Raw genomic sequence first — 18,666 nt, forward strand, 5'->3', positions numbered from 1 at the left:
ACGTGGCTTAAATTCAAAAGGGGCGCTCCGGGCTCCGCCAGGGCAGCCCCGGCCCGGGCAGGGGGCGGGAGCGGGCCGGGGCCGGGGCAGCCCGGCGGGGGCGGCGGGCGCCGGGCGCCGGCGGGAGTGGGAAGGGCGTGCGGGGGGCGCAGCGCGGCTCCCCCGGCCCCGCCGCCGCTCGCTCGGGGCCGCCGCGGCTGAAGCGGCCGCCCCAGCGCAGCCCCGGCGCGGCGATGAGGGGCATCCCGGGCTTAAAGCGGCTGCGGCTCAAAATCTGGCGGCGATGCGCCCTGCTGCTGCTCCTCCTCTGGGCTGCCTGCTGGGTGGTGGTGAGCGCTGCGCTGTTCCTTCTCCACAGGAGCGTTTTCTCCGAGAGCTGCACGGACGAGAAAAGCCACCGGATCCTGGCCAGGCTGGTACGTGCCCCGGCGGGACGCGGGGCATCTCCCAGGGGCTGCCCGGCAGGACGAGGGGCTGGCGGTCGGTCCGTCGGGGCTGCTCTCGGGGCGCCCTGTCCGGCTCCGGCCGCCGGAGGTGCCGCATCGCCGGCGCCCCCGGTGCGCACGGGCGGGCGGCTGCCTCCCTACCTCCCTGCCTCCCAACCTCCTTCCCTCCCTCCCTGTCTCTCTACCTCCTTCCCTACCTCTCTGCCTCCCTACCTCCTTCCCTCCCTCCTTGCCTCCCTTCCCGGGGCGAGGTCAGGTGCAGGCGGCGGGCCGGCTCCCGGGCGTGGGATGCGGGTGCGCTGCCTAAGCCGAACGCTCCGAAGAGGAGGAAAGCTTTCCTCTGGGTGTTGGGGGTTTTTGTTTGTTTTTAGCCGAAAAGCTGATATTCAAAATTCGTCTTTCAGAAGTGTCAGGCAGCTTGTATCACTTCCTTTATGGTCTGGCGGGGGCTGTGTAAGACGTGGTTAAAATTCAAGAAAGGATTTGCGAATATTCAATAAGGTTTTCCTTAAAAATAATAATGAACAGATTAAGGATTGTGTAGGAAACACTTTATGAAGAGGAGCAGAGTGGGTTAATGCTTTTAGTTCAATTTTGTTTCTTAGGGTATCTGTAGTGCCAGTGGTTAGGTGAGAAAGGAGGAATCCTAGTGGGAATTAAACAATCTATCACTGCAAGCAAGCAAAAACTGATCATAGATTTTCCTTAATTCTGTATAATAAAAGAATATCAAGTGTAGGCAGTGGTCCTGACAACATGTGTTTAATGGCAGGGAGTTCCAGTTTCAGTACCTCAGGAACCAGATGGAAGTAGGGCTGAGCTCAGGTTTGCAGCTGAAGGAATGATTCCTGCCTCATCCTTATGTGTTCAGGAAGAGCACTGAGATATGGAGGTGCACGGAGCTGCCAAGCTCAGGGAGGTCCAGGTCCTTGCCCTCGCAGTCACCAATAAATAGATGGATAGAGACTTGTTGCTGTTCTTCAGTTTGGAAAGCGTCAGACAAGGCTTCAAAAGCCCAGGGATCAGATTTCAGTCGCAAGCTTGGAGAGTTGTCTCTATCACTGAGACAGCTCAGGTTCAGATCCTCCTTCCAGAGGAAGGGGTAGCTGAGATCGCTGTGCTTGTCTGTGAGTAGGTGAATGAATCATCAGTAGTATCGTGAAGGTTTGTAAGCAACAGTTTTCCCAGATGACGTTAGAAAGGGCTTGTCCTTCTAGTGGAATAATTAGGAAATGAGCTTGTCTTCATCCGCCCCAAAATAAGTTTTTCTACATCTTCTGAACATAGCATGAGTTTCACAGTTACAGAAAGTGCAACTGATCCGTGAAACAAATAACCTGATAGCTTGAGTCTCACACCTTCCATTAAGCAAAAATCAGCTTAGAAAAACTATTTTACTAGTCATCTCTCAGTAGGAGATGAGATATTTTAAGGAAGTGAGTGCAAATGCCCTTTCAAGTGGCATTTTTGAAGGTTTTATTTCCTTATTCTGAGTAAGATACACGTCTATGCAGATGTGTACTGCACTGAGAAGGCTAAAATAGCCCTGGGCAATTTGCAGAGACCAACTTTAACTCTCAGAAAAAACTCTCCCCTTGCTCTTTCCTAATGCCAGTCTCATCTTCATTCACACTGAACACACTAAGCCATAGCAATCAATTTATGTTCCCTCTGGAGAAATCAATTAATTTTGGTGCCTTCCAAACCTGGCTGTGTATTGCATTTACACAGAAGTAGTAGCTAACTAGGCAAAACATCAGTTTCAGGGTACTGATGGTGGTACAGTGAGTTATTTAAATTTATTTAAATCCTTAGCAAGGTTTACATTAATTTAAGCTTTCACATTCATTTAAACCCAGCTTTTTAAACTTGGTAAGTCCACTGAAGACATTAAAAATTATGCAGCCAATTTTAATAAGATACATATGAATGAGTCCAAGCTGTGCTTGTGTGTGTATTTTTGTGTAGTACAGCTGCTTCTTTGTAAGGCTTTTGGCTTAGTAGCACTTTCATATTTTAGTTTTAAGTATTTGGCACTGAAAGAAGAATCCATGGCTTTCAAAGGTCGATCACTAGGTCGATTTAAAACTGTCTCATCAACAGATCTCAAACTTCAGTCATTAAGACAGGGATGGCCGTTAGGTTCGAGGACCATTTCTGAAATATTTCTCTGGGGACCTGATTCTTCCTTTTATCAGCAGGATGATGGACAATCTTGTATAGTGAAGTCAGAAGTTAGTGGAAAGCTTCCTGTGTAAATAATAAATGGTCCATTGTGTCATGGCAGGGTAATCTGTATTACCTGGTTAAATGCTTTCAGTCCACCAAAGTTGTGTTTTAATACTATAAAAGGCAAGCTAGTACACTGGGGAGCACAACAGTACAAGCCATGCTGATGTGATGGAAGACTGTCCTGTAAAACTGTGTTTAGAATGGATGTAAGCATCAAATAATTGCTACAGGATGAACTACCAGCACAAACTATGCCTAAAAGGCTGATAGGAAATGGTACAATCTTCTTGATTGCTTCCTTGAGGAAGTCTTTTTGAAAGCCTTGCTTGCCTTTGTGACCAGCTGAGAATGCACTTCTGGAAGGCTGATCTGTGTTTCATCACTGTGAGACCATGAGCTCTTTGGTCAAGTCCTCTTTCACAAATCCCAGTTTAAAACACTGCACAAGTTCATTGTAAGAAGAATATGATTCCAACACTGTTTGTCAGATACTAGGTTAATAATCAAATATTTATAGCATCAACTGAAAAAAAACAGCAGAAGAGTCCTAAATAGTAACCAGGTTCCAAAAGGACCTGTCTCTTCTGCCTGTGAAATCTGAGTCTGCTTTTTCCACAACGACTTCTTTTCATTAATGCCATTAAGAATGATGTGGTGTCAACACAGGAAAATAAGCTGAGCCTTGACATGTTTGGCTACAGGTCACAGTCATGTGTTCTTTAAGTCCATGCATGTGAACCCTCTAAGAGTGAACCACAGTAAAATTGTCCACAGGGGCAGGCATGCACCCATGTGAACCCAATTACATGACTAAGTCCTATCTTCTCTTATTGTACCAGAAGAGAATTAGATTGTGGCCTGTCAATAGAGTTTTAAATGTGCTTATACTTACAATCCAAAGAAACCCCAAAAAATGCTTTCTGTTTGTAATTTTCTTTCTAAAATTGCTTAGAGCTCCAGATGGTAAGAACCGCTAACCTACTTTTGTTGAGAAAACTACATTTCCTACTTAAAAAGGTAGAGTAAAATTGTATTACATTAGTAGGAGTAAATTTTCAAAAGCAAGATCATTGATCTGCATGCTCTGTAGTCTGCAGATCTAAGTCTGAGTCTCAGAAGTCTGAGTGAGTCTCTTTAGTCATCCTGATGTGGATGAGGATGCAGATGTGTGTGTCCATGCATGGACTCAGTGTCCAGTCACTCATGCAAGAATTTGCCTACCTGACTCTCCTTGCTGGCACCTAATATTCTCACTTGGGCTGTGAGAACATCAGAATATAAATAAATTTTATTTCTCTCTGAACTGCCCTCAGTGAGCTGTTTCTGTTCACTGATCACCATTTTTGGATTTTGGACTTAATCCTCCACCCATTCCCCGGTGTGTTGTTCAAGGCTGCACTCTAAATGTTGCTTGGCATCAGCACATATTCCTCTGATGTACACACCTCAGGGACTGTCCCAAGAAAATACATTGCTTGGATGCTATGATCATGTTCCTCGTGTAACAGCCGGTCACAAATGAGGTGGGGCTCAGGCAGCCACCACAACTTCTGCACGTGCAGGGGGGACCTGCCAGGTTGTTTAAATGAAGGTTCAAATGCCAGAAAGCAATGGAGGTGGATGACACTGTCAAGCTGCCTCACAGATGTTTGGCTGTCTACACCATCCCCTCTATTCCGCTTTCACCAGAGACTTCTGATCCTCTCCTATACTGAGCAACCCAAAGCAGTCCCTACAGCTGCACTTCTGAATGACCACAGCAATACATCAACTGCCTCCACTTTTGGAAATGATATAATGAAAATTATTCTGTCTTGAGAGAAGAACTGGTGAGGGAATCCTTGCAATTCTTGCATTAATTTGCATTGACCACTTAACTATCAAGCAGCAGTTCCCTTGTTTCCAAAGACTGATTTCTTTCCAGTTAATAAAAGATTAACTATTGAAGCAATTAATATTAAAATGTCACTTCTGATAGTTGCATATAAAACTGGAGAGTCATTGTGTTCTGCAGCATTTACATACTCAAAAATTCTGAAACTTATTGGTCCAAAACTCATCGAATGCAACCTCTGTGTTTCCTGGTGATACAGGAGGATGTTACCACAGCTTCCTTCAGAGTATGTTGAGTGCAAAGCTGCAACATGCAGAGCTGTGGAATGTCCCAGAAAGCCAGCTACGCATGGATTCTTCTTTAGTTTTAGTGGCCATGTCTAAGCTATGCTGCCCTGAACCTGCCAGAGAAGTGCCGCATTACTGTGTGCCTAAAGCGTTACAACCCATAATCATACACAGCACAGCCCAAGTGTTTAAAGTTTGTCCCTCTGAACTCATACATGTAAAAAGTTTCAGATTAACAGGTCATCCAGTCCCTTTCCTTGTCCCTGAAAAGCCTGCCCTTTACCATCCCCATAATCCCTCTTTTGAAGGAAAACTCCCCTGGTAATAGATCTCTAGAGACTTCTGGAAAACCATTGAATGACCCAATGGTTGTAGGTGTGTGTTTGCAGTTTCATGACTGCTGCAATCCTCTCAAGCTTAGGACAGTTGCTCATTATTTGTCTTTCTTCTGCATGGTCCGTAGGGGTATGGTTCTGCTATGAATATTCTCCTCTTTCACTCCAGTGCCTCGACTACAGCAGTGGAGCCCTGACTGGGGACCTCTGTGAAGACCTGTGTGTGGCACAGAAGCTGGTGTACAAACACTGCCTTTACTATGACAGAGGTAAGAAGGTCATTCAGGCTGATTGGAGAGGCCAGCCCATCATACTGAAATCCAAAAAAGAAAGCTTTTCAAGCTACCAGCACCTCAGTATGCTAGAGGAGGTGGAAACACAGGATATCCCTGAAACAGAGCTTCTGCTTATGGTAGCTTTGGAGGTCAAAAATGCCCTGGGGCTAGAACTGTCTAACAATACCATGGGGCCCCTGTGGACAAGGAAGAAGGGACCACGTTGGAAAGCACAGGTGGCCAGCATGTGGTCCTTGCTCCAGCAGGAAGAATATATCTACTTCAGTTTGCTGCAGGACTTCAGCAAACATGTGCTACGAATTATTGGCTCTTGTGGACACTTTTATGCTGTGGAGTATCTCACAGCTGGACATGCCTGGCACAAAACTCTTTTTCCCTTGGAAAACGTGATGGGCCCCTCCCTTACTGGACACAGAAGCAGGGTGAGAGCCATCATTGACATTGCACTCAGCTTTCTGGATATGGTGCAGCATTTCGATAACGATTTCTCTCACCGCCTTCACCTGTGCGACATCAAACCAGAAAACTTCGCTATCAGGCATGATCTCACGGTAAGTCAGGCCTTTGGGGTGGGGTTCCAGGAGCTTGAGGTCAAATTCTAGTCTGAAGGTGACTGTGTAAAAATGACACTTCCCTCCTTGTACAGCTTTTGGATAAGTTTTTGCAAAACCAATGAATTTACAAGCATCAAGGGAGATTCTCTGCTGCTTTTCCTCTTTGTAATGTGTACAGCCACATTTTTGGAGTGCTTATTTTGAAAACTTCTTGCTCGCTTCTGCTTTGTTTCACTTCTTCAAAGGCACCTGTGCAAGGTCCCTTGGATGTGGTGAGGGATGCCTCCTGGAGACAAGGGGATTTCAAAAGCTCTAAATGAAGCTGTAATTTGAGTCATATTTCTGGTAGTGATGCTGAAACGGAAAAACTGTATGAATTTGAAAGCTAAGGCCGAATTCACGGTCTGACACAAGGGGAACTCCCCACATTCAAACACACATATTTGTGCTTTGATGGTCAGCTTATCTGGTCTGGAAACTATGCAAGGACAGCAACATGAAGCTCCCTAATACTGTCACTCTTTGACTTTTAATGGCGCAGCTGTGACTCGGACCTCATTGCTATGTATGTTTTCTAAGCAGTAGTGCAGCTCACATTCGTTCTGTGGGCAGAAATTCCTCTGGTTTTGGTTGGAATTTTGTCTACAGATTGGAGGTACCAATCTGCAGTGAGTGTTTGAACTAGGTCCCCAATTTGCAGCGTCATCAGTGGAGTTTCTGCACTCTGAGTGAATATAAAGCATTTTCAAGGACTTTAAGACTATTTTCAGTACTCACTGAGTGTTAATGTAACACTTGTATCTTCAGAGTACTAGACAAACACTACTTAAACATACAGCCATTAAGAGCAATTAGAGTGTTTCCCCTTCACCTTCCCTCCCCTCCCACTGTTTATTCAGGTGCAATACAGCAGCTGAGCAGGGAATGGGTGAGGAGCTACAGCAAGAAACTGAAGCAAGCTGTAGCACTATTTAGGCAAAGTGAGAATTCCTTAAAGCAGGCTTTGCCCATCTTCCTCAGTTACTCAGGGCTGTGGCTGTCTGTGGCTGAGCACAGGCCAGAGCATCTGTTTCACAACCTACTTACAGGAAAATAGATTCCATTTAGGGAAAGGGGGTGAATACCCGATGTGTCTTCTCTTAGGAGTCCTGTTGGTGAGGCTTGCTTTGCCAGGATCTTCCAGTGATCAACCACTTCCAGAATGAAAACACAGCAATGCAGCCTCTTTTTTGTGCCTTCTGGTTGTTTTAAGCAACTTTTTCACTTACTGGTTTCTTGTATAGGATAAAAAAAAACCTCACAACTGTACCACTATTCCTCATTTGAATAATGAGGCTTCTAATGCCCAAAGAAATGTGCTTGGAATACAATAGTTTTTCTTTGAGGATTATTTTCATGTGGTGGGGATAAGCCTCCAGCCTTCACGTTCTCTCCTGCAGCACAGAGAGGAGCTGTCTGGTAGATCATCCAGGAGAAATTTAAGCTGCCATGGAGCCACAAAAGGTACAGAGTTAGAAGGAGGTTTGGGTGAATGCACAGTGCTCTGGGAAACCTTCCTCTTTTACCAATACTTCAGAAAAAACTGGAAAAATTGCAGCACACTAAGCATGACTTTAAATCAGGTCATGAGCCAAGTTGGGTCCTTTCTGTATTTCCTGAGGTACATTTTCATCAACTATGATCATAGCAAAGCCCACCAAAATATAGCTGTTTATAGGCAGAGTGTCAGCCAGATGTGTCTTCACAGGGTCTAGCTGGATGCCCACACATTTTTGTCAAAGAATTTCAGTGAAGCCACTGAACCCTTTGGCAGCCACGTATTTGGGAACCAGGGCTGCTTTTCCTAGTGGAGCAATGGATAAGATTGTCAAACGTGCTGGCAAAGACCCACCTGGGAGGTGGAACACTGATGCTGGGACTGGGGAAACCTGGGGAAACCCTGCACTACTCTCACTGTCACTTCTCCAAAGAACTGAACAGCAAAACCACAGAAAGCTTTAGGAAGTAAAGAACCAAAAAAAAAAAAAAAAAAAAAAAAAAAAAAATTGCCTATCCAAACATGTAAAATTCCTTAGGCTACATCATCATTATAGAGCTCTTTAAAATGCTTAAAAATACTTATGTTTTTAAGATATGCCTCATCTCTGTAAGATTTTTCCCTATGGAAAAAGGAGTAGAACAAAATGAAGATTAGACTATGTTCTTTATTTTGCCTGTGGAAGGTTTATTTGGCCTTCTACCAAACCAGACATCTTTAGTTCCTGGGGTTGATCCAGTTGCTGTTCCAGTCACACAGTTCATCTTCTCCTGTTACTTGGGAGGTCGAATCTGAAAAATAAAACTACCATTTGAGCCTGAGTAACTCTGCTTTGCCCAGGTCCCAGACATTTTCCTCTAGGAAAACGTGTGTCATATACTGAGAGAGAACATCCCTGATCCTGACTGTCAAGTGTGAAATGCAGCTGTGAACATTTGCTGGCTGCACATCCATGATGTTGGAGACAGGCTTCCTTCCCTCTGGTTACCCACAGCTTGGCTCACATCAGGCAGCTGCCATCCCTGTACTGGATTTCTTTCTTTCCGTCTTTATCGCTGTGATTTCTTTAAGTGAAGCACTCAGGGGTGGAGTGGCACTGGCAGAAACTGAGCCCTCAGCCCTTGGCTTCCAGAGAGGTCTCACCCCCAGCATGGGCAGCAGTTCTGCCAACACTTTGTGCTGTGTATGCGCTGCTCTGAGAGCCTCCTGCCAGGGGGAGAAAACCCCCTTGCACTCAGGTTTTTTCTGCTGTGACCAGCTTCTGGCTGGACTCTGTTACAGGACATATTTCTGGACTATAAGAACAAGAACTGTGCACAATAAATGTGTCAAACCATAGCAAAGAAGCCTGCACAAAGCCAGACCCAGCTTTCAGCAACGTCAGGGATCTCCTCCTGCAGCTGAACAGAATCAAACCCACAGAATGCAAGGACAGGTTTGCAGGAGCTGTACCAGGTGCGGCTATCCTTGCACATCCCACTGCTCCTCTCTGCAGTGGCAAAGTCAGGGGTTTAGTCTGAATGCTGAGTTCTAAATGACACTGTCTGGCCCATGGGTAATTGTGCACCATCATGTAACTGAGAGGTTGAGGTGCCATCTGCATGTGCTGCACCAGCAACTTAATCCATCTTCAGATTGGATAGGTCTGCTTTAAGGTGAATCAATTCACCCCAGGAATCCATATTGTTCACAAATAATTTTTCCATTCCTGGTGTCATGAACATTGGCTGTTTTTGTTTAAAAAGTGGTGTTTATAAGGTTAGTGTGGCTCAGTTAAGTGAAATAAAGCCCCTGTGATCCCGGTTCCCCTCCAGCAGATGCTCTCAGCACAGCATTTCCCAAAGCCAGCATCAAAGAATGCCTGCTCAGCCCTGTCCGGGAGGCTGTGCCGTGCCAGATCTGATGGGATGTTTTGATTCACAGGTGGTAGCCATTGATGTGGATATGGCCTTTTTTGAACCCAAAATGAGGGACATCCTGGAACAGAAGTGCACAGGAGACGAAGATTGCAATTTCTTTGATTGCTTTTCAAAATGCAATCTGAAAATCAGAAAATGTGGAGCACAGAGAGCCAATAACAACTTGCAAGTGAGTAGACACAGCTGTTTTATGCATCCATTACTTTTAAAAGCACACGGACTATAAAATGCTCGGTATGCACAAGGAGACTCTGAAGTGAAGACAATCAGGTTTTTAAACATGTCCACATAAGTGTCCTGCTCAGAAATCTTGTCTTGGGGCACATAAACAGATTTTTACATTCTCTCTGTATAGTGTTTACTTGCCATGATTTTCTGTAGGTGTTAGCCCAGTGTCACAGACAGGAGAGCAGAGTAAGCAGGGTGAGGGGATTAGTGCTTCTGTCTCCACTGATGGTAAAGTCACAATCTTGAGTTAGACTTCAAATCCTGTGTTCATTTCTGGGCCCCTCACTTCAAGAGAAACATTGAGGCACTGGACAATGTCCAGAGAAGGGCAATGCAGTGATGAAGGGTCTGGAGCACAAGTCTTGCAAGGAGTGGCCGAGGGAGCTGGAGATGTTTAGGCTAGAAAAAAGGAGGCTCAGGGACATCTTATTGTTCTTGGTAACTACTTGAAAGGAGGATGCAGTGAGGTGTTGGCCTCTTCTCCCAAGTAATAGGTGGTAGGAAAGACAAAATGACACCAAGTTGAACCAGGCAGGGTTTAGGTTGAATATGAGGAAAAATTCCTGAAAGAATGGTCAAGCATTGGAACAGGCTGCCCAGGAAAATGGTGAAATCACTGTCCCTGCAAGTGTTCAAAAAACTTGTAGATGTGGCACCTGGGACATGATTTAGTGATGGACTTGGCAGAGCTTCATTGACACTTGGACTCAATGATCCTAAAAGTCTTTTCCAACATTAGTGATGCTATGATTCTGTGGAAGCTGAGGCTGTCCAAGTGTAAGCAGTGGTTGTGATTCTCCACTCTACAGATGCAGCGTGTGGGTGTACTGGACAGGGGTGTCCATGGGCTTCTTGGCTTTGGATGAGGTGTCTTACAGCTCACCCAGTTTGTGTTGGTGGGAGGCATTGGTGAAACAGAAAGGCTGTGGGGGTGTAGCTTGTTGGCCTTTTGCCAGCTTCTCCCACCCTCTCACCCTCACCACTCGTTATGCAGCATCATAGGATTATTTAAGTTGGAAAACACCTTTAAGATCATCAAGTCCAACCATTAGCCCAACACTGCCAGGTCCACCAACAGATCATACCTCTAGTGCCACATCTACACATCTTTTAAATATTCCAGGGACAGTGACTCATCTAATTCCCCGGGCAGCTTGTTCCAGTGCTTGTCAACCATTTTGGTAAAGAAATTTTGCCTAATATCCAATCTAAACCTCCCCTAGCATAACTTGAGGTAATTTCCCCTTATATTGCTTGTCACTTGGGGGCAGAGGCTGATCCTCACCTGGCTCCAACCTCCTTTCAGGTACTTATAGAGGGCTATAAGGTCCTCCCTCAGCGTCCTCTTTCCTAGACTAAGCAACCCCAGCTCCCCCAGCCACCCATAAGATGTGTAAAGTTCAGGAGCAGCCTGAGAAGGGCCATCCCTTAGCTAGAGAATGGCCTTTATGGATGCTGCTTTCCTATACCTCCCTCTTTGAATGGCTAAAGGCACTTTGGGTTCAGATGACGTTTTGCTACAGTGCCAGCGAAGCAACAGGGCTGTAGCAAGGTTGCTTAGTCATAGCTCCTGAGACACAATGATCTGCTCTTTTTCCTTTCCCCAGGTCATTTGTGACAAAATATTCCGTCGCTGGTTTTCCCCAAATCTCAGAGGAGCGCTGGTTTCCCTGCCCCTGCAGCTGCAGCTGCAGAAAGCCGTGCAGGAGTGTGCTCAGCCAGGGCACACGGGTGCCACGGGGCACCAGAGGGCTCTGAAATCCCTCTCCGAGCTGTACCACCTGCTGCGGGTCACTCAGCGAGAGCTGCAAGGGCCAGGGTAGACACACAGGGCAGAACTGCAAAGGCCACACCCCAGTCTCTCTGCCATCCCTCCTAACCCCGGATTTTACAGCACAGAGATTGCTTTTCTGCTATGCAAATGAAGTTCATAGCTGCAGGTGCAGCACGTCCTGGTAATATCATCTAAAATGTTACATTGCTTTACATTACTTGGATTCTGTTCTTGCTTATTCTCCTGAGCAAGCACTACCCCTCTCCATCAGCATACAGCACATCCTTCTGAGCTGCAGTCACTGCTCAGATAGCATCTGTCTGGGTGTGGTGCTCAGAGGATGCACTGAAGGAAGAAAAAGTGTAAGTGCAGCAAAACTTGATCAATAATTAAAAGAATGGGTGGGTGTGAATAAGTACGTGGTATTTGTTTTAGTTTCTCTGTCAAATGAGGTGGGTTTTTACAGTAGACACAGAGCATTTAGTGTGGGGAAAAAAAAAGGAGGGGATCACAAGCAGGGAAAAAAAGCAGCTCTTTCCTGTCACACGAGGAAAGAGCTGCTTTTGTGCAAAGCAATCCTTTCTGATGTCCCCAAATGCATTTCCTCTGGGCCATCACATTACCTGTGCCACTGCTAACTCTTTTGGGGAAAAATTATATAAAGGTACTTTTGACTTTTCTAGAGCAAAATAATTATACCCCTGCTGAGTTCCCATGTGGGTACTCATATTCTGCAGTGGAGAGGTATGAATAATGCTACTGGATTTTCCCATGTGAGCAAGCCCTCAGGCACTTGTACATCAGAGCATTTGATAAGAAGCACTCCTTTGCCAGAGAGCAGAATTGCCCAGGAATGTCAACAATCTGTCCTCTGCACAGAACAATATCCAGATGCAGAGTTTTCTTCCACAGTATTTTTGTAATGAACAAAAGGAAATTTTTTGGTACAAATTCATTATCTTGCAATCAGTTATGTAAATAAAAATCTCATTATTAACTTAAAAAGATTAACTTTGCCTTTCAAATGTGCAGAGCTGTGGCTGGAGAAACAAAATTGGGTTCAGGAGACACTACAAGTGCATAAGTCCAATACCAGGCAACATTCCCATGATCTGGTTTTGGCATGAGGACATTACAAACCCCACAGACAGGAATCCCAGCAGCCTATGGCAGCCCTCAGTTGGAGGAATCAGTTTTAAGACTGATAATACTGGTTTGTGGATGTGAGACATGTAACAACACTTAATCTGCTCCATCTTTATGTCACTTAACCTTATGACAGCTGTGAAGCCTGTGAGCACTAAATAGGCATAAACTTTCCATTTCTGGAGTGGTTCTTTAAGTAAAGCTAAAGACTGCCTGTGACCAGAAAAATGGGAGCTCTTGAGGACACCTTGACCCCTTAAAACCTAGCTCAAATTTTCAGCCTTTTGCTAGTATGTTTTTATAAACATTTCTTGCAATAAGCTATCATATTTTTAAAAATCATGCACGCCCTCAAGAAACTCATAGGAAGAACAAGGTCAGATGCCTTGCCTGGGGCTGGACAAGCTGCTGGCTAAGCTGGAGCTCCAGCTTAGCAGATCCTGAATGGTAAAGTTGCTCTCAGTCTACACTTCTCCTTTAACCAGGCAGACAAAGAATGCTTCAATACTGTAAGATCATTCTTTGCAAAAGCAGGAAGGCAAAGCAGAATAAGAAGAAGCACGAATTCCAGAACAAGCCCTGTTACAAAGTCATGAAATAGATGGAGAAAATAATTAAGGACAGAATCAGATTGTGGCAAAGGAGTGAGGATAGGTAAAGTATCAGTTAGAGAGAAGACAAGAAAAGATAGATGAAGGGAAAATAGAAAAAATAAAAGTGAAAAATACGTCAGCCTTTGTAGAAAGATGATTTATGATGCAAGATTCAACAAAGTGACATTTAGTCTGAGGAAGAAGATGCTGAAGATAAACATCACAACTTTCTTCAAAAACTGGAAAAGAAGTTGATAAAAAGAGAATAGGAGAGAACTGCCCTGTCCAGATTGCCTTGGTGGATATGACCAGCAATGAGCTTAAACTGTAGCAAGGAAGAAAACAGGTAAGACATTTGCTACAGGCTTTCTGATAGAAAGAAACTGAAGATATGGCACAATTCATCTGAGAAATCTTCAGACTCCACAAATTGTGGTTTTTAACTACAGGCAAGAGTGACTGCCTGTCAGGAATTATGTACATGAGGTTAAGTGGGTGATGCTACCTTGAGGTAACCTTTACCTCCAAGTCATGGGATTATGTTATCACCAGTTTGCATTTGTGCTTTTGTGAAAAAAATCAATTTTTGTGCTCCCTCACAATAAATCCCTCCTTCTTGATCCTTGCTAGGTCAGGAGGGACTCAATATAAATCCCAAATGCTGCTGGGGAACCTGAAGATACTATACATCTTCACACATGAAGATGCTCCTGTTTCCCTGGTCCCATTCTTTCCTCCTTCCCAAGCTCAGAGGGCACCTCCAGGAAAAAGCAGACATCACACAGACCCCTGGTGCTTTTCAGCAGAGTCAGGCTCCCCCCATGGCAGGGATCCCCTTCCCATTTCCAGATTTGCGTTTCAGACAGGATAAATTTCTGTTGGGTGGGATATTCCACTTTAAAAACAAGTAGAAAAAACATAGTGAAATGAAAACTGGTGGCAGCCAAACACTGGTGGAACGTGACTCTGCTCAGAAAATCCTTTTTCCTTGGCAGGATATAGGAAGGGAAGCTGCCTTTGACAGATTTCTCCAAACCCTTCAGGGCCTGGCTGCAGCCACCTCCACCTGGCAGGGACCTCCTTCCCCCACACCACACTTTCCCAGGACATTAGGTTTCACTTCTTTTCAGGATACAGAGAAACCTCAGAAACCTCTTAAGATCAACACAATTGGGTTATTTGTCCTTGGCTGGGCTGTGAGATTACATATCACTGATGCAGCCAGCTCCAGGCAGGCTTTGGTGCACACCTTCAAGGAGACAAGGAGAATATGACAGGCTCTGTGAACACAGGGCTTGATTCTTCACAGCCCCCTACGTGCTTTGTAAAGTCACTAAATCCTGGGAAATAGGAGAAAAAGCACTACCAGTGAAGCAAAAGAAATATTGTAATTTAATTAGCACAGGTAGCAATGGCCAAAACAGGAATAAAACAGTAGTTGTGCCTTTATGTCCCTGGGACAGAAAGAAAAAGCTAAGGCACTGGTTTAGTTCCCATTTACTTTAAGGAGACAAGTGCAAACTGCTGTAATTTGAGCCTGTATGGTTTTGCAACCACATTTTTGGTGAAAATATGATTTTTTTTTTTTGGATGGAAAAATCTATACAAGTGTTTGGCAGGAAGACCCAGGACTGGTGCTGCTTTCTGACAAAGCCCCTTTCATGCTGCCCTGGCAGCACTGCCCACCCCTCTTTGGTAGTTAGTGCACCATAGCTTTACAAAGACTGTGTAAGATTCTTCCCACTGCTCATCCCTTCCCTATAAAAGATGACTTACACAGGTTCACTAACAGCATTTGGTTGCACTGGCAACAGCCACTTTAGCCCAAGATGTCTGTTCCCATTCAATTGATCTCAGCCCCATCCCTTTGCTCTGTTAGTCTGTTCCCATATCCTTTTTGCCCTATAAAAGTGGCATTACCTCCTGATTAATTTCTACCACTTGCTGAATTAGTGCCTTAGTCAGCAACTTCTACCCCGTATTTATGGCTCCCTGTGAAACAGGAATGGAATTAAGTCATTGTTTATTCATTCTTTGCATCTCAGTTAGCAGCATGTGCTTCAACTCTGCAATAATCCAAATACACTCTCTGTTCCCACGTTTTACAAGAGGTGAGGCCAGTTGGAGGTCTACTTCATCTCTAGGAAATCTTTAGAAAAGATAAATTCAACCCGATGCTCAAGATTTTCACAGAACTACTTCTGATTTTCTCCAACTGGCATTTTATTTATTCCATTTCTCCAACTGGAAAAGACATCTGCAAACAATAGTCCTGTACTAGGATGATACAAAACAGAGCAGAACTCCTTGCTCCAAAGGGTTTATGTGGTCCCCCTTGTGTTTCTAGGTTGGCCCAATGGTGACTAGCCCAGAAAAGCAGGTCATTGCTGTAGCCAGAGTCATTCTTACAGATACTACTGCTCCCTAGTGTGACTTCCCAGACTCCCCTTTCACTGAGAGCATTCAGATGCATTGCTCACCACTAGAGGTAACTACAGTTATTTGGGACTCGGAGAGAAGAAAGAGAAGGATTTGATTTCTTTTTTCTTTTAATTAGAAACATTGGCTGAGCAGCACATTTCCTAAAGGTGAAAAATGGGATCACGTACTTGGAGAAGTTAGGGACTCCTCACTGATAATCTTTTTCCTTTGTTATAAAATGTAGACCCAAGCTGGCCTATTTAATTTGGTGTAGACAAAAACAAAACAAAACAAACCTGCAAAACAAAACAAACCAAAAAAACCCGAAAACCAAACAAAATAAAAAACCCCAAACTAAACAAAAAAAAATTAAAGAAGCCACGTACCAGATTGCCTGTCTTTCAGCAAATCATATTGTCATGTGTAATGGTCAGGAAGGTGATAAATTGCAGTTTTTAATGAATTTCTGGCTGTAGCATGGGAGCCTTGTAGTTATCATGCCAGTCTACGCATCTGGACAGCCAACTATAAAACAACCAAGAATTCACTGTATCAGCAGCTGTGAACAGCCAGATTGGCTGATTTGGCAGATGCCCTCTGAAGCCTAGTACAAATGAAAAATGAAATCCCTCTGTCTGGGCCACCTGTAATCAGTCCACACAATAAGCAGAGTCACTCTGCAGGAGCCTCAGCTGCTGCCACTTTCTTGGATCCTCAGTGAAATCAGGAGAAAGGCTACTGGGCTTTCAGCAGCAAAAAAGACAGCAATGCAGAGCAAGGGAAAGAGTGAGATGCTTGGAAGAATGAAAATCCAGGACAATTGAACTTGGAACCAAAGAGATAAGAGACTCTGTACTGAAAAATCAGAGAATGTCAATGAATTGATTGTGAAAAAAAAAATCCCAACATTTCCATTGTTACTTTCCATTACTTTAAAATAAAAAAGTGCAGTAGCACAGGGGATATAGTCCAGCCATGACCAAAGCCATTTGTTGTTTGTGTCTAAGGATCTGTCAAATAGACTGTGAAGTTGTGTAATGACATCTGCAGCCTAAAGGCTAGACAGAATAAAATCACTTGGAAAAAGCTTTTAGAACTACTATTTACATAAATGCATAAAACTGCCCTAATTAGCAATAAACAATGTCAGCCAAAAAGAGGGAAAGGAGTGTTTTTCCCACTCGAAGTGTCATTATGTCTATAAATTAAATTATGGCAAAATGCTGAAATCCCTGAAAGGCTGCAATTCATAATCCTGTGGATAAAGTTTTGATCCTGCAGGCTTGGGCTCCAGAGCAGCAGAGTGACTGCTGGGCTCCTTTAAACACCACAATTCTTGGTGCCTTCTGCAGTGTACTCTGAGCTCCTTCTCCTGTAAACTGGAGGGGATTTTTCCTACACTACAAAATGTGCCTAAGTGATGTTGGCAGCCAGAAGGATGTGCGTATGATCCAGTGCATAATCACTTCCACAAGCATCTGCTGCTAGTGCTTTCAAGTTACATGTAATCCAAGCTGGAGACTATTGTGAATACCTCTCATTTTCCCTTGCTGGTTCCTTAGCAGTTTGCTTCTAGCTAGTTAGAAACAGAATCCCCCATCCTGCTTAAATTGGTTATAATCTCTCCAAGATTCATGCTACAGCAGGAAAAGAACCAACTGCCTTGAGTTCAGGATGGGTTCATTCTCTTAAAGGTACGACATGCAAAGCTGCAGGAAAGAGCAGAGGTCAGTTTTATTTCTAAAGAGGAAGTTAAATAAGAGTAGCTGAAAACAATAGATCTTTCAACCAATATCCCATGTACATTAATGAGCTAACATTCCTCTCCATTTGCATAATTCAAAACCTTCTGCTTCTTTCCAATTCAAAAGAAAATTTAAAAAGCACAATGTGTTTACTACTCCGAATTTCACAGATATGGTAATTACCTCTATCTCATTTCTATGTGAGAGATTTTAGGTTGTATCTTTGCCCTTAGAAAATTTATTTTTTCCCTTATCCCAAGAAAGGGAATAGCTGGGAAAAGGCAGGGGGTGGGGGTTTTTTTTTTTTTTTTCCTCTTGTACAAGGGTTATTAAAAACCAATCTAATTTTGCAGGGAGTTAATCAGTGACTAAATATTTATTATATGAATCAGGGCCTATTTAATGGAATCAAATGTCTAACCATAGCTAAATAAATATCCAGGTGATTACTCCTGTGTTGAGAATTTCTTTTTAATGAAATGATACCAGTATTTGTCTATCTGATGCTAGATTATATATGCTCATGTAAGTGCTTTACCAAACGTCTGTTCAGATGTGCATACACACAGATTCAGCCTGCATCTGACTCTTGGCAAAACTGTGGCCAGAGCATGGAGGAACAAACTATCCCTTAAAATGTTATAGCCATGGTCTTTCTTTTAGTCTTTGTATTCTATTTCTAGTGGAGTAAAGGCAGTGTGCACACAGATACTCAGGCATTCTTTTGTTGAGCTATAACCTCATGTCACAAATGCTCAGTGGGCAGACCACAAATGCCTGGGGTTTTATTTTTCATATTATATTTTATATAAATTGAAGAAATGCAAGGGTAATTAGCATGAATGAGCATCACACAGTGCATAGAAATAATGAAAAATTAATGGAATGCTTAATCAAATTCTGTGGTTTTACCCATTGATTTCACTGAGCTTTTTTAAGTAATTAAAGAGTTACATTTTTTGGATCAGATTCTAGTCTCCAACTCTTAGAAAATATTGGATAAACAGTGTTACATTAGCCAAAGCAATATCACTGAAGAAGCATTAGATAATGCAAGTATACTGCCTGAACTTCCATTGCCATTTCAATAGATATGTTTCACAAGTGAAAAAATGAAGCCAAGAGCTGGACAGGACAGTGATAAGCTCCACTGAAAAGCCTGGAAATGGACTGTGCAGGGACAGTTCTTCAGTTCCACCTCATTCATTTTGCATCCATCTTCCCCCAAATATGAAGTCACGTGTGATACTGGCATGTTTGGAGGCTCAGGCTGGATTTACACCAGCATAATTCCATGGCGTTTAAATGTGTGCTCCTGA

At 43.9% G+C, this 18,666-nt stretch overlaps 1 protein-coding gene across 2 annotated transcripts; it reads left to right on the forward strand.

Moving 5' to 3' along the window:
• The first annotated feature begins 233 nt into the window (after positions 1 to 233).
• On the forward strand, positions 234 to 17,796 carry DIPK1C (divergent protein kinase domain 1C). Of its 2 annotated transcripts, none has more exons than XM_059857318.1 (4): positions 234 to 416; positions 5,304 to 5,981; positions 9,445 to 9,609; positions 11,276 to 17,796. In XM_059857318.1, the coding sequence occupies exons 1-4, from the start codon at positions 234 to 236 to the stop codon at positions 11,489 to 11,491; spliced, it is 1,242 nt and encodes a 413-aa protein (XP_059713301.1). In that variant the 3' UTR covers positions 11,492 to 17,796. The 2 variants fall into 2 exon arrangements, with proteins under 2 accessions (XP_059713301.1, XP_059713309.1); XM_059857326.1 differs by having other exon boundaries at positions 284 to 416; positions 5,263 to 5,981.
• The last annotated feature ends 870 nt before the right edge of the window (positions 17,797 to 18,666 follow it).

Source organism: Haemorhous mexicanus, chromosome 1 (genome assembly GCF_027477595.1).
Source record: "Haemorhous mexicanus isolate bHaeMex1 chromosome 1, bHaeMex1.pri, whole genome shotgun sequence".
Classification (NCBI taxonomy): Eukaryota; Metazoa; Chordata; class Aves; order Passeriformes; family Fringillidae; genus Haemorhous; species Haemorhous mexicanus.